We start from the raw sequence: 16,946 nt of genomic DNA on the forward strand, positions 1-16,946 counted from the left end.
GCTCAAAACACACACATACACACAAAACACACAGACATTGCACCCCATTGTGGTGTGTGACAATAATTAAGCGGGGCCTTATTTAATTAAGCGTTCTGCTTCCTGAGGACATGCGAGGGAAGGGAGGATGAGAGGAGAAGAATGGGAGGAGGGGAGAAGAATGGTAGGAGAGGAGAAGAATGGGAGGAGAGGAGAAGGACATAAAGTTACAAATAAGGACAGATAAAGGAGGCAATGCTATGTTTACTCCTCTCTCTCTCTCTCTCTCTCTCTTTCTCTCTCTGTCTTGTTCTTGGTCTCTCTCTCTGCGTCTCTCTCTCTCTCTGTCTCTCTCTCTGCATCTCTCTCTCGATCTCCTGGCAGTTGTCCTCATCCTTCAGTTTCTATTCAAACTATGTGTTCAATTCTATGTATTAAACTCTAAACCCCCCCACCGCCCACCCCTTCTCCAGCTTGTAACCCCAGCCTGGTTCGGGCTAAGGGGCGTGGTCTCCAGCCTAAAGGCCTCAGGGTGAAAGAGACAGCTGACTTCAGAGTCTTCACTAAAGGAGCTGGGACTGGAGAACTCAAAGTCACCATCAAGGGCTCCAGTGAGTCTACTCCACTACCCAGCAGCCTATATATTTAATAAACTACACTACCCAGCAGCCTCTCTGTTTTATAAACTACACTACCCAGCAGCCTCTCTGTTTTATAAATGACACTGTACAGCAGGCTCTCTGTTTTATAAACTACACTACCCAGCAGTCTCTTTGCTTTAGAAACTACATTACCCACAGTCTTTTTGCTGTTTACACTACTTGTGTTCAGATCTGAAGGGTCTGGATAGATATACACGGTGTAGTGGTAAAGTTTCCACCATATTGCTTTTACCTAACAGCTCTGCAAACATTGAAAGATCTCTCTCTCTCTCTCTCTCTCTCTCTCTCTCTCTCTCTCTCTCTCTCTCTCTCTCTCTCTGTGTGTGTGCAGAGGGCCTGGAGGAGCCATGTAAGAGGAAGGATGTTGGAGATGGAGTGTTTGGGTTTGAGTACTACCCCACCACCCCCGGTACATACAGTATAACGATAACCTGGGGAGGACAACACATCCTCAGCAGGTAACACACACAATACATCCCCCAGGTAACACACGTCCCCCCAGGTATCACACACAATACATCCCCCAAGTAACACACGTCCCCCCCAGGTATCACACACAACACATCCCCCAGGTAACACACGTCCCCCCAGGTATCACACACAATACATCCCCCAAGTAACACACGTCCCCCCCAGGTATCACACACAATACATCCCCCAGGTAACACACGTCCCCCCAGGTATCACACACATCCCCCAGGTAACACACGTCCCCCCAGGTATCACACACAATACATCCCCCAGGTAACACACGTCCCCCCCAGGTATCACACACAATACATCCCCCAGGTAACACACGTCCCCCCAGGTATCACACACAATACATCCCCCAAGTAACACACGTCCCCCCAGGTATCACACACAACACATCCCCCAGGTAACACACGTCCCCCCAGGTATCACACACAATACTTCCCAAGGTAACACACGTCCTCAGCAGGTATCACACACAACACATCCCCCAGGTAACACACGTCCCCCCAGGTATCACACACAATACATCCCCCAGGTAACACACGTCCCCCCAGGTATCACACACAATACATCCCCCAGGTAACACACGTCCCCCCAGGTATCACACACAATACATCCCCCAGGTAACACACGTCCCCCCAGGTATCACACACAATACATCCCCCAAGTAACACACGTCCCCCCAGGTATCACACACAACACATCCCCCAGGTAACACACGTCCCCCCAGGTATCACACACAATACTTCCCAAGGTAACACACGTCCTCAGCAGGTATCACACACAACACATCCCCCAGGTAACACACGTCCCCCCAGGTATCACACACAATACATCCCCCAGGTAACACACGTCCCCCCAGGTATCACACACAATACATCCCCCAAGTAACACACGTCCCCCCCAGGTATCACACACAACACATCCCCCAGGTAACACACGTCCCCCCAGGTATCACACACATCCCCCAGGTAACACACGTCCCCCCAGGTAACACACACAAAACATCCCGACAGGTAACACACATCCACACAGGTAACAAGCCCCCCCCCCCCCAGGTAACACACATCCCCCCAGGTAACACATCCCCCCAGGTAACACACAGAACACATCCCCCCCAGGTAACACACATCCCCCCCAGGTAACACACATCCTCCCCAGGTAACACACAGAACACATCCCCCCCAGGTAACACACATCCCCCCCAGGTAACACACATCCCCCCAGGTAACACACAGAACACATCCCCCCAGGTAACACAGATCCCCCCAGGTAACACACATCCCCCCAGGTAACACACAGAACACATCCCCCCAGGTAACACACATCCCCCCCAGGTAACACACATCCTCCCCAGGTAACACACAGAACACATCCCCCCCAGGTAACACACATCCCCCCCAGGTAACACACATCCCACCAGGTACCACGCATCCTCCCCAGGTAACACACAGAACACATCCCCCCAGGTAACACAGATCCCCCCAGGTAACACACAGAACACATCCCCCCCAGGTAACACACATCCCCCCCAGGTAACACACAGAACACATCCCCCCAGGTAACACAGATCCCCCCAGGTAACACACATCCCACCAGGTACCACGCATCCTCCCCAGGTAACACACAGAACACATCCCCCCAGGTAACACAGATCCCCCCAGGTAACACACAGAACACACCCCCCCCAGGTAACACACATCCCCCCAGGTAACACACATCCCCCCAGGTACCACACCTCCCCCCCAGGTAACACACAGAACACATCCCCCCAGGTAACACAGATCCCCCCAGGTAACACACATCCCACCAGGTACCACGCATCCTCCCCAGGTAACACACAGAACACATCCCCCCAGGTAACACAGATCCCCCCAGGTAAAACACAGAACACCCCCCCCCCAGGTAACACACATCCCCCCAGGTAACACACATCCCCCCAGGTACCACACATCCTCCCCAGGTAACACACAGAACACATCCCCCCAGGTAACACAGATCCCCCCAGGTAACACACATCCTCCCCAGGTAACACACATCCCCCCAGGTAACACACATCCCCCCAGGTAACACAGATCCCCCCAGGTAACACACATCCTCCCCAGGTAACACACATCCTCCCCAGGTAACACACATCCCCCCAGGTAACACACATCCCCCCAGGTAACACAGATCCCCCCAGGTAACACACATCCCCCCAGGTAACACAGATCCCCCCAGGTAACACACATCCCCCCAGGTAACACAGATCCCCCCAGGTAACACAGATCCCCCCAGGTAACACAGATCCCCCCAGGTAACACACAGAACACACCCCCCCCAGGTAACACACATCCCCCCAGGTAACACACATCCCCCCAGGTACCACACATCCTCCCCAGGTAACACACAGAACACATCCCCCCAGGTAACACAGATCCCCCCAGGTAACACACATCCCACCAGGTACCACGCATCCTCCCCAGGTAACACACAGAACACATCCCCCCAGGTAACACAGATCCCCCCAGGTAACACACAGAACACCCCCCCCCCAGGTAACACACATCCCCCCAGGTAACACACATCCCCCCAGGTACCACACATCCTCCCCAGGTAACACACAGAACACATCCCCCCAGGTAACACAGATCCCCCCAGGTAACACACATCCTCCCCAGGTAACACACATCCCCCCAGGTAACACACATCCCCCCAGGTAACACAGATCCCCCCAGGTAACACACATCCTCCCCAGGTAACACACATCCTCCCCAGGTAACACACATCCCCCCAGGTAACACACATCCCCCCAGGTAACACAGATCCCCCCAGGTAACACACATCCCCCCAGGTAACACAGATCCCCCCAGGTAACACACATCCCCCCAGGTAACACAGATCCCCCCAGGTAACACAGATCCCCCCAGGTAACACAGATCCCCCCAGGTAACACACAGAACACACCCCCCCCAGGTAACACACATCCCCCCAGGTAACACACATCCCCCCAGGTACCACACATCCTCCCCAGGTAACACACAGAACACATCCCCCCAGGTAACACAGATCCCCCCAGGTAACACCCATCCTCCCCAGGTAACACACATCCCCCCAGGTAACACACATCCCCCCAGGTAACACAGATCCCCCCAGGTAACACACATCCTCCCCAGGTAACACACATCCTCCCCAGGTAACACACATCCCCCCAGGTAACACACATCCCCCCAGGTAACACAGATCCCCCCAGGTAACACACATCCCCCCAGGTAACACAGATCCCCCCAGGTAACACTCATCCCCCCAGGTAACACAGATCCCCCCAGGTAACACAGATCCCCCCAGGTAACACACATCCCCCCAGGTAACACATATCCCCCCAGGTAACACACATCCACCAGGTAACACAGATCCCCCCAGGTAACACTCATCCCCCCAGGTAACACATCCCACCAGGTAACACACATCCCCCCAGGTAACTTCATCTTCATCTAAGTCACAACAACAGACGAACACTGTCTGCTTAAACTAATAAAACACACATTATTGTATTAGAAGTCCAGGTAATTCCAAAGGGTTCACATACTTTTTCTTGTCACTTTACATTATACAGTAATTTACCTGTCTCTTATCCAGAACAACTAAGTCAGTTCATTCAACTAAGTCAGTTCATTCAACTAAGTCAGTTCATTCAACTAAGTCAGTTCATTCAACTAAGGTAGTTCATTCAACTAAGTCAGTTCATTCAACTAAGTCAGTTCATTCAACTAAGTCAGTTCATTCAACTAAGTCAGTTCATTCAACTAAGGTAGTTCATTCAACTAAGGTAGTTCATTCAACTAAGTCAGTTCATTCAACTAAGGTAGTTCATTCAACTAAGTCAGTTAATTCAACTAAGGTTTTTCATTCAACTAAGGTAGTTCATTCAACTAAGGTAGTTCATTCAACTGGGGTAGTTCATTCAACTAAGGTAGTTCATTCAACTAAGTCAGTTCATTCAACTAAGGTAGTTCATTCAACTAAGTCAGTTCATTCAACTAAGGTAGTTCATTCAACTAAGTCAGTTCATTCAACTAAGGTAGTTCATTCAACTAAGTCAGTTCATTCAACTAAGGTAGTTCATTCAACTAAGGTAGTTCATTCAACTAAGGTAGTTCATTCAACTAAGGTAGTTCATTCAACTGGGGTAGTTCATTCAACTAAGGTAGTTCATTCAACTAAGTCAGTTCATTCAACTAAGGTAGTTCATTCAACTAAGGTAGTTCATTCAACTAAGTCAGTTCATTCTGTAATGCTGTCGCTGACTGATGATGCTGTAATGCTGTCGCTGACTGATGATGCTGTAATGCTGTCACTGACTGATGATGCTGTAATACTGTCGCTGACTGATGATGCTGTAATGTTGTCGCTGACTGATGATGCTGTAATGCTGTCGCTGACTGATGATGCTGTAATTCTGTCGCTGACTGATGATGCTGTAATGCTGTCGCTGACTGATGATGCTGTAATGATGTCGCTGACTGATGATGCTGTAATGCTGTCGCTGACTGATGATGCTGTAATGCTGTCGCTGACTGATGATGCTGTAATGCTGTCGCTGACTGATGATGCTGTAATGCTGTCGCTGACTGATGATGCTGTAATGCTGTCGCTGACTGATGATGCTGTAATTCTGTCGCTGACTGATGATGCTGTAATGCTGTCGCTGACTGATGATGCTGTAATGCTGTCGCTGACTGATGAGGCTGTAATGCTGTCGCTGACTGATGATGCTGTAATGCTGTCGCTGACTGATGATGCTGTAATGCTGTCGCTGACTGATGATGCTGTAATGCTGTCGCTGACTGATGATGCTGTAATGCTGTCGCTGACTGATGATGCTGTAATGCTGTCGCTGACTGATGATGCTGTAATGCTGTCGCTGACTGATGATGTCACTTCCGGGTTGTAGCCCGTTGGAGGTGAAGATTGGTTCGGAGGCAGGGCCACAGAATGTGCGTGCCTGGGGGCCTGGCCTGGAGACCGGCATTATGGGTAAATCTGCCGACTTCGTGGTCGAGGCCGTCGGAGACAATGTGGGAACACTGGGTAAGTACACACACACACACACAGACCCTGTGTGTCCTGGTCAGAAGGTGTGTGTCCTGATCAGAAGGTGTGTGTGTGTGTTCTGATCAGAAGGTGTGTGTCCTGATCAGAAGGTGTGTGTCCTGATCAGAAGGTGTGTGTCCTGATCAGAAGGTGTGTGTCCTGATCAGAAGGTGTGTGTTCTGATCAGAAGGTGTGTGTGTGTTCTGATCAGAATGTGTGTGTTCTGATCAGAAGGTATGTGTCCTGATCAGAAGGTGTGTGTCCTGATCAGAAGGTGTGTGTGTGTGTTCTGATCAGAAGGTGTGTGTCCTGATCAGAAGGTGTGTGTGTGTGTGTTCTGATCAGAAGGTGTGTGTTCTGATCAGAAGGTGTGTGTGTGTGTGTGTTCTGATCAGAAGGTGTGTATTCTGATCAGAAGGTGTGTGTCCTGATCAGAAGGTGTGTGTGTGTGTTCTGATCAGAAGGTGTGTGTTCTGATCAGAAGGTGTGTGTTCTGATCAGAAGGCGTGTGTCCTGATCAGAAGGTGTGTGTCTTGATCAGAAGGCGTGTGTGTTCTGATCAGAAGGTGTGTGTTCTGATCAGAAGGTGTGTGTACTGATCAGAAGGTGTGTGTGTGTGTTCTGATCAGAAGGTGTGTGTGTGTGTTCTGATCAGAAGGTGTGTGTTCTGATCAGAAGGTGTGTGTCCTGATCAGAAGGTGTGTGTTCTGATTAGAAGGTGTGTGTCCTGATCAGAAGGTGTGTGTCCTGATCAGAAGGTGTGTGTCCTGATCAGAAGGTGTGTGTCCTGATCAGAAGGTGTGTGTGTCCAGGTTTCTCGGTGGAGGGTCCGTCCCAGGCGAAGGTCGAGTGTGATGATAAGGGCGACGGGTCATCTGACGTGCGGTACTGGCCAATGGAAGCAGGAGAGTATGCGGTGCATGTGCTCTGTAACAACGAGGACATCCAGCACTCTCCCTTCATGGCTGAAATCACTGCTGCTCCGAACAAGGACTTCTACCCTGATAAGGTATGTTAAATCACTGCTCTAAACAAGGACCTCTACCCTGATAAGGTATGTTAAATCACTGCTGCTCTAAACAAGGACTTCAACCCTGATAAGCTATGTTAAATCACTGCTGCTCTAAACAAGGACTACTACCCTGATAAGGTATGTTAAATCACTGGTCTAATACTTGGTCTGATACTCCTTCCATTTCAATATTATCGCTTGCACAGTGCTCCTTGGGATGTTTAAAGCTTGGGAAATCTTTTTGTATCCAAATCCGGCTTTAAACTTCTTCACAACAGTATCTCGGACCTGCCTGGTGTGTTCCTTGTTCTTCATGATGCTCTCTGCGCTTTTAACGGACCTCTGAGACTATCACAGTGCAGGTGCATTCATACGGAGACTTGATTACACACAGGTGGATTGTATTTATCATCATTAGTCATTTAGGTCAACATTGGATCATTCAAAGATCCTCACTGAACTTCTGGAGAGAGTTTGCTGCACTGAAAGTAAAGGGGCTGAATGATTTTGCACGCCCAATTTTTCAGTTTTTGATTTGTTAAAAAAGTTTGAAATATCCAATAAATGTCGTTCCACTTCATGATTGTGTCCCACTTGTTGTTGATTCTTCACAAAAAAATACAGTTTTATATCTTTATGTTTGAAGCCTGAAATGTGGCAAAAGGTCGCAAAGTTCAAGGGGGCCGAATACTTTCGCAAGGCACTGTATGTTAAATCACTGCTGCTCTAAACAATGACTTCTACCCTGATAAGGTATTTTAAATCACTGCTCTAAACAAGGATCTCTACCCTGATAAGGTATGTTAAATCACTGCTGCTCTAAACAAGGACTACTACCCTAATAAGGTATGTTAAATCACTGCTCTAAACAAGGACCTCTACCCTGATAAGGTATGTTAAATCACTGCTGCTGTAAACAAGGACCTCTACCCTGATAAGGTACGTGTGTGTGTAGATTACTTTGTTGTCCATGATACGGTTGAAACATGGTGAGCAACAGTGTAGCTCCCTGTAGCAGTGGTAGAGGTGCCTTGCTCCCTGTAGCAGTGTTAGAGGTGCCTTGCTCCCTGTAGCAGTGGTAGAGGTGCCTTGCTCCCTGTAGCAGTGGTAGAGGTGCCTTGCTCCCTGTAGCAGTGGTAGAGGTGCCTTGCTCCCTGTAGCAGTGGTAGAGGTGCCTTGCTCCCTGTAGCAGTGGTAGAGGTGCCTTGCTCCCTGTAGCAGTGGTAGAGGTGCCTTGCTCCCTGTAGCAGTGGTAGAGGTGCCTTGCTCCCTGGAGCAGTGGTAGAGGTGCCTTGCTCCCTGGAGCAGTGGTAGAGGTGCCTTGCTCCCTGTAGCAGTGGTAGAGGTGCCTTGCTCCCTGGAGCAGTGGTAGAGGTGCCTTGCTCCAGGGCATCTATGATTTGACACCAGCAGTCATTCTTTTTCTGACAAATCCCACCAGATTTTCCCTGTCAGACCCGGGATTGGAACTGGTAACCCTCTGATTGTGTTTAATGATGTGTGTGTGTGTGTGTGTGTGTGCGCGTGTGTGTGTGTGTTTGTGTGTGTGTGTGCGTGTGTGTGTGTGTGTGTGTGTAGGTGAACGTGTATGGTCCAGGCCTACAGAGTAGTGGTCTAGCTGTGGGGAAACGGACTGAGTTCACCGTCGACGCCAAACTAGGAGGCAAAGCCCCTCTCAAGATCCTGGCACAGGTACGTGTGCCAAGTAGCCGCAAGCTTAATGTATACCTTACATTCTCCGCGCAAACTGAAATTATGATCCTGAGTACTCTGTCAAATTTATACTGGACATATATTAGGGTTTGGGATATTAAGGTGAATTCAGAACAAGAGGGACACTATATTAGGGTTATTAGGGTGAATTCAGAACAAGTGGGACACTATATTAGGGTTATTAGGGTGAATTCAGAACAAGTGGGACACTATATTAGGGTTATTAGGGTGAATTCAGAACAAGTGGGACACTATATTAGGGTTATTAGGGTGAATTCAGAACAAGTGGGACACTATATTAGGGTTATTAGGGTGAATTCAGAACAAGTGGGACACTATATTAGGGTTATTAGGGTGAATTCAGAACAAGTGGGACACTATATTAGGGTTATTAGGATGAATTCAGAACAAGTGGGACACTATATTAGGGTAATTAGGGTGAATTCAGAACACGTGGGACACTATATTAGGGTTATTAGGGTGAATTCAGAACAAGTGGGACACTATATTAGAGTTATTAGGGTGAATTCAGAACAAGAGGGACACTATATTAGGGTTATTAGGGTGAATTCAGAACAAGAGGGACACTATATTAGGGTTATTAGGGTGAATTCAGAACAAGAGGGACACTATATTAGGGTTATTAGGGTGAATTCAGAACAAGTGGGACACTATATTAGGATTATTAGGGTGAATTCAGAACAAGTGGGACACTATATTAGGGTTATTAGGGTGAATTCAGAACAAGTGGGACACTATATTAGGGTTATTAGGGTGAATTCAGAACAAGTGGGACACTATATTAGGGTTATTAGGGTGAATTCAGAACAAGTGGGACACTATATTAGGGTTATTAGGGTGAATTCAGAATTCAGAACAAGTGGGACACTATATTAGGGTTATTGGGTGAATTCAGAACACGTGGGACACTATATTAGGGTTACACTTCATGCGTTTCTGTCTTCTATAATATCCTATTTCGAACATCTGGAAAGTCGCTGGTTCGAATGCTCGAGCTGACAAGGTGAAACGTCTGTCGATGTGCCCTTCAGCAAGGCACTTAAACCTGATTTGCTCCAGGGGCGCCGTACTACTATGGCTGACCCTGTAACACGACACCTTTCACTGCACCTGTCCGGTGTATGTGACAAATAACATTTCCATTTGATGATGACGATGGTGGGTATGTACCTGGTCCGTATGCGCGGGGATCAGGGAACAACATATCTCACCTGTCCGGAGTGACAATACACCTTTCATTTGTATTTGATACATTGAAGAGATCCTCAAGATGTTTCCTAATTACACAAAAAGGAGAAATGTTGATATCCTATTCAGAGGAGGCATGACACAACCATTTGTGTGCACTGAGCCAAAAACATATTTTCAGTTGGCAATTGGTAAATTGGGACAGCAGGTTAGATACACTGGGACAGCAGGTTAGATACAATGGGACAGCAGTTTAGATACACTGGGACAGCAGGACAGGAGGTTAGTTACACTGGGACAGCAGGTTAGATACACTGGGACAGCAGGTTAGATACACTGGGACAGCAGGTTAGATACACTGGGACAGCAGGACAGCAGGTTAGATACACTGGGACAGCAGGTTAGATACACTGGGACAGCAGGTTAGATACACTGGGACAGCAGGACAGCAGGTTAGAAACACTTAGGATAGCAGGACAGCAGGTTAGAAACACTGGGACAGCAGGAGAGCAGGTTAGATACACTGGGACAGCAGGTTAGATACACTGGGACAGCAGGACAGCAGGTTAGATACACTGGGACAGCAGTTTAGATACACTGGGACAGCAGGTTAGATACACTGGGACAGCAGTTTAGATACACTGGGACAGCAGGACAGCAGGTTAGATACACTGGGACAGCAGGTTAGATACACTGGGACAGCAGGACAGCAGGTTAGATACACTGGGACAGCAGGTTAGATACACTGGGACAGCAGGACAGCAGGTTAGATACACTGGGACAGCAGTTAAGATACACTGGGACAGCAGGTTAGATACACTGGGACAGCAGGACAGCAGGTTAGATACACTGGGACAGCAGGTTAGATACACTGGGACAGCAGGACAGCAGGTTAGATACACTGGGACAGCAGGTTAGATACACTGGGACAGCAGGACAGCAGGTTAGATACACTGGGACAGCAGGTTAGATACACTGGGACAGCAGGTTAGATACACTGGGACAGCAGGTTAGATACACTGGGACAGCAGTTTAGATACACTGGGACAGCAGGTTAGATACACTGGGACAGCAGTTTAGATACACTGGGACAGCAGGACAGCAGGTTAGATACACTGGGACAGCAGGTTAGATACACTGGGACAGCAGGACAGCAGGTTAGATACACTGGGACAGCAGGTTAGATACACTGGGACAGCAGGACAGCAGGTTAGATACACTGGGACAGCAGTTAAGATACACTGGGACAGCAGGTTAGATACACTGGGACAGCAGGACAGCAGGTTAGATACACTGGGACAGCAGGTTAGATACACTGGGACAGCAGGACAGCAGGTTAGATACACTGGGACAGCAGGTTAGATACACTGGGACAGCAGGACAGCAGGTTAGATACACTGGGACAGCAGGTTAGATACACTGGGACAGCAGGTTAGATACACTGGGACAGCAGGTTAGATACACTGGGACAGCAGTTTAGATACACTGGGACAGCAGGTTAGATACACTGGGACAGCAGTTTAGATACACTGGGACAGCAGGACAGCAGGTTAGATACACTGGGACAGCAGGTTAGATACACTGGGACAGCAGGTTAGATACACTGGGACAGCAGGTTAGATACACTGGGACAGCAGGACAGCAGGTTAGAAACACTTAGGATAGCAGGACAGCAGGTTAGAAACACTGGGACAGCAGGAGAGCAGGTTAGATACACTGGGACAGCAGGTTAGATACACTGGGACAGCAGGACAGCAGGTTAGATACACTGGGACAGCAGTTTAGATACACTGGGACAGCAGGTTAGATACACTGGGACAGCAGTTTAGATACACTGGGACAGCAGGACAGCAGGTTAGATACACTGGGACAGCAGGTTAGATACACTGGGACAGCAGGACAGCAGGTTAGATACACTGGGACAGCAGGTTAGATACACTGGGACAGCAGGACAGCAGGTTAGATACACTGGGACAGCAGTTAAGATACACTGGGACAGCAGGTTAGATACACTGGGACAGCAGGACAGCAGGTTAGATACACTGGGACAGCAGGTTAGATACACTGGGACAGCAGGACAGCAGGTTAGATACACTGGGACAGCAGGTTAGATACACTGGGACAGCAGGACAGCAGGTTAGATACACTGGGACAGCAGGTTAGATACACTGGGACAGCAGGTTAGATACACTGGGACAGCAGTTTAGATACACTGAGACAGCAGGTTAGATACACTGGGACAGCAGGTTAGATACACTGGGACAGCAGGACAGCAGGTTAGATACACTGGGACAGCAGGTTAGATACACTGGGACAGCAGGTTAGATACACTGGGACAGCAGTTTAGATACACTGGGACAGCAGGACAGCAGGTTAGATACACTGGGACAGCAGGTTAGATACACTGGGACAGCAGGACAGCAGGTTAGATACACTGGGACAGCAGTTTAGATACACTGGGACAGCAGGACAGCAGGTTAGATACACTAGGACAGCAGGTTAGATACACTGGGACAGCAGGACAGCAGGTTAGACACACTGGGACAGCAGGACAGCAGGTTAGACACACTGGGACAGCAGGACAGCAGGTTAGAAACACTGGGACAGCAGGACAGCAGGTTAGATACACTGGGACAGCAGGTTAGATACACTGGGACAGCAGGACAGCAGGTTAGATACACTGGGACAGCAGGTTAGATACACTGGGACAGCAAGTTAGATACACTGGGACAGCAGGACAGCAGCTTAGATACACTGGGACAGCAGGTTAGATACACTGGGACAGCAGGTTAGATACACTGGGACAGCAGTTTAGATACACTGAGACAGCAGGTTAGATACACTGGGACAGCAGGTTAGATACACTGTGACAGCAGGACAGCAGGTTAGATACACTGGGACAGCAGTTTAGATACACTGGGACAGCAGGTTAGATACACTGGGACAGCAGTTTAGATACACTGGGACAGCAGGACAGCAGGTTAGATACACTGGGACAGCAGGTTTGATACACTGGGACAGCAGGACAGCAGGTTAGATACACTGGGACAGCAGTTTAGATACACTGGGACAGCAGGACAGCAGGTTAGATACACTAGGACAGCAGGTTAGATACACTGGGACAGCAGGTTAGATACACTGGGATAGCAGGACAGCAGGTTATATACACTGGGACAGCAGGTTAGAAACACTGGGACAGCAGGTTAGATACACTGTGACAGCAGGACAGCAGTTTAGATACACTGGGACCGTAGGTTAGATACACTGGGACAGCAGGTTAGATACACTGGGACAGCAGGACAGCAGGTTAGACACACTGGGACAGCAGGTTAGATACACTGGGACAGCAGGTTAGATACACTGGGACAGCAGGAAAGCAGGTTAGATACACCGAGACAGCAGGTTAGATACACTGGGACAGCAGGTTAGATACACTGGGACAGCAGGTTAGATACACTGGGACAGCAGGACAGCAGGTTAGATACACTGGGACAGCAGGTTAGATACACTGGGACAGCAGGTTAGATACACTGGGACAGCAGGTTAGATACACTGGGACAGCAGGTTAGAAACACTGGGACAGCAGGACAGCAGGTTAGATACACTGGGACAGCAGGTTAGATACACTGGGACAGCAGGTTAGATACACTGGGACAGCAGGACAGGAGGTTAGATACACTGGGACAGCAGGTTAGATACACTGGGACAGCAGGTTAGATACACTGGGACAGCAGTTTAGATACACTGAGACAGCAGGTTAGATACACTGGGACAGCAGGTTAGATACACTGGGACAGCAGGACAGCAGGTTAGATACACTGGGACAGCAGTTTAGATACACTGGGTCAGCAGGTTAGATACACTGGGACAGCAGTTTAGATACACTGGGACAGCAGGACAGCAGGTTAGATACACTGGGACAGCAGGTTAGATACACTGGGACAGCAGGACAGCAGGTTAGATACACTGGGACAGCAGGTTAGATACACTGGGACAGCAGGACAGCAGGTTAGATACACTGGGACAGCAGGTTAGATACACTGGGACAGCAGGACAGCAAGTTAGATACACTCGGACAGCAGGTTAGATACACTGGGACAGCAGGTTAGATTCACTGGGACAGCAGGTTAGAAACACTTGGACAGCAGGTTAGATACACTGGGACAGCAGGACAGCAGGTTAGATACACTAGGACAGCAGGTTAGATACACTGGGACAGCAGGTTAGATACACTGGGATAGCAGGACAGCAGGTTAGATACACTGGGACAGCAGGTTAGAAACACTGGGACAGCAGGTTAGATACACTGTGACAGCAGGACAGCAGGTTAGATACACTGGGACAGCAGTTTAGATACACTGGGACAGCAGGTTAGATACACTGGGACAGCAGTTTAGATACACTGGGACAGCAGGAAAGCAGGTTAGATACACCGAGACAGCAGGTTAGATACACTGGGACAGCAGGTTAGATACACTGGGACAGCAGGTTAGATACACTGGGACAGCAGGACAGCAGGTTAGATACACTGGGACAGCAGGTTAGATACACTGTGACAGCAGGACAGCAGTTTAGATACACTGGGACCGTAGTTTAGATACACTGGGACAGCAGGTTAGATACACTGGGACAGCAGGACAGCAGGTTAGACACACTGGGACAGCAGGTTAGATACACTGGGACAGCAGGTTAGATACACTGGGACAGCAGGAAAGCAGGTTAGATACACCGAGACAGCAGGTTAGATACACTGGGACAGCAGGTTAGATACACTGGGACAGCAGGTTAGATACACTGGGACAGCAGGACAGCAGGTTAGATACACTGGGACAGCAGGTTAGATACACTGGGACAGCAGGTTAGATACACTGGGACAGCAGGTTAGATACACTGGGACAGCAGGTTAGAAACACTGGGACAGCAGGACAGCAGGTTAGATACACTGGGACAGCAGGTTAGATACACTGGGACAGCAGGCTAGATACACTGGGACAGCAGGACAGCAGGTTAGATACACTGGGACAGCAGGTTAGATACACTGGGACAGCAGGATTAGATACACTGGGACAGCAGTTTAGATACACTGAGACAGCAGGTTAGATACACTGGGACAGCAGGTTAGATACACTGGGACAGCAGGTTAGATACACTGGGACAGCAGTTTAGATACACTGGGACAGCAGGTTAGATACACTGGGACAGCAGTTTAGATACACTGGGACAGCAGGACAGCAGGTTAGATACACTGGGACAGCAGGTTAGATACACTGGGACAGCAGGACAGCAGGTTAGATACACTGGGTCAGCAGTTTAGATACACTGGGACAGCAGGACAGCAGGTTAGATACACTAGGACAGCAGGTTAGATACACTGGGACAGCAGGTTAGATACACTGGGACAGCAGGACAGCAGGTTAGATACACTGGGACCGTAGGTTAGATACACTGGGACAGCAGGTTAGATACACTGGGACAGCAGGACAGCAGGTTAGATACACTGGGACAGCAGGTTAGATAAACTGGGACAGCAGGTTAGATACACTGGGACAGCAGGAAAGCAGGTTAGATACACTGAGACAGCAGGTTAGATACACTGGGACATCAGGTTAGATACACTGGGACAGCAGGTTAGATACACTGGGACAGCAGGACAGCAAGTTAGATACACTCGGACAGCAGGTTAGATACACTGGGACAGCAGGACGGCAGGTTAGATACACTGGGACAGCAGGACAGCAGGTTAGATACACTGGGACAGCAGGTTAGATACACTGGGACAGCAGGACGGCAAGTTAGATACACTCGGACAGCAGGTTAGATACACTGGGACAGCAGGTTAGATTCACTGGGACAGCAGGTTAGAAACACTTGGACAGCAGGTTAGATACACTGGGACAGCAGGACAGCAGGTTAGATACACTGGGACAGCAGGTTAGATACACTGGGACAGCAGGTTAAATACACTGGGACAGCAGGTTAGAAACACTGGGACAGCAGGACAGCAGGTTAGATACACTCGGACAGCAGGTTAGATACACTGGGACAGCAGGTTAGATACACTGGGACAGCAGGACGGCAGTTTAGATACACTGGGACAGCAGGACAGCAGGTTAGATACACTGGGACAGCAGGTTAGATACACTGGGACAGCAGGACAGCAGGTTAGATACACTGGGACAGCAGGTTAGATACACTGGGACAGCAGGTTAAATACACTGGGACAGCAGGTTAGAAACACTGGGACAGCAGGACAGCAGGTTAGATACACTCGGACAGCAGGTTAGATACACTGGGACAGCAGGTTAGATACACTAGGACAGCAGTTTAGATACACTGGGACAGCAGGTTAGATACACTGGGACAGCAGTTTAGATACACTGGGACAGCAGGACAGCAGGTTAGCTACACTGGGACAGCAGTTTAGATACTCTGGGACAGCAGGACAGCAGGTTAGATACACTGGGACAGCAGGTTAGATACACTGGGAGAGCAGGTTAGATACACTGGGACAGCAGGACAGCAGGTTAGATACACTGGGACAGCAGGTTAGAAACACGTGGACAGCAGGTTAGATACACTGTGACAGCAGGACAGCAGTTTAGATACACTGGGACAGCAGGTTAGATACACTGGAACAGCAGTTTAGATACACTGGGACAGCAGGACAGCAGGTTAGATACACTGGGACAGCAGGATAGCAGGTTAGATACACTGAGACAGCAGGTTAGATACACTGGGACAGCAGGTTAGATACACTGGGACAGCAGTTTAGATACACTGGGACAGCAGGTTAGATACACTGGGACAGCCGTTTAGATACACTG

The 16,946-nt window shown here is 49.1% G+C and overlaps 1 protein-coding gene across 1 annotated transcript in view; it reads left to right on the forward strand.

Moving 5' to 3' along the window:
- LOC139416981 (filamin-A-like) overlaps window positions 1–16,946 on the forward strand; it is a 165,723-nt gene that overhangs the window by 52,855 nt on the left and 95,922 nt on the right. The window contains exons 9-13 of the mRNA XM_071166212.1: window positions 453–590; window positions 973–1,099; window positions 6,049–6,185; window positions 7,001–7,197; window positions 8,779–8,892. Of these exons, the coding sequence (XP_071022313.1) occupies window positions 453–590; window positions 973–1,099; window positions 6,049–6,185; window positions 7,001–7,197; window positions 8,779–8,892 (713 nt within the window). The remainder of the gene's footprint in view (window positions 1–452; window positions 591–972; window positions 1,100–6,048; window positions 6,186–7,000; window positions 7,198–8,778; window positions 8,893–16,946) is intronic.

Source organism: Oncorhynchus clarkii, chromosome 9, assembly GCF_045791955.1.
Source record: "Oncorhynchus clarkii lewisi isolate Uvic-CL-2024 chromosome 9, UVic_Ocla_1.0, whole genome shotgun sequence".
In the NCBI taxonomy this organism is placed as follows: Eukaryota; Metazoa; Chordata; class Actinopteri; order Salmoniformes; family Salmonidae; genus Oncorhynchus; species Oncorhynchus clarkii.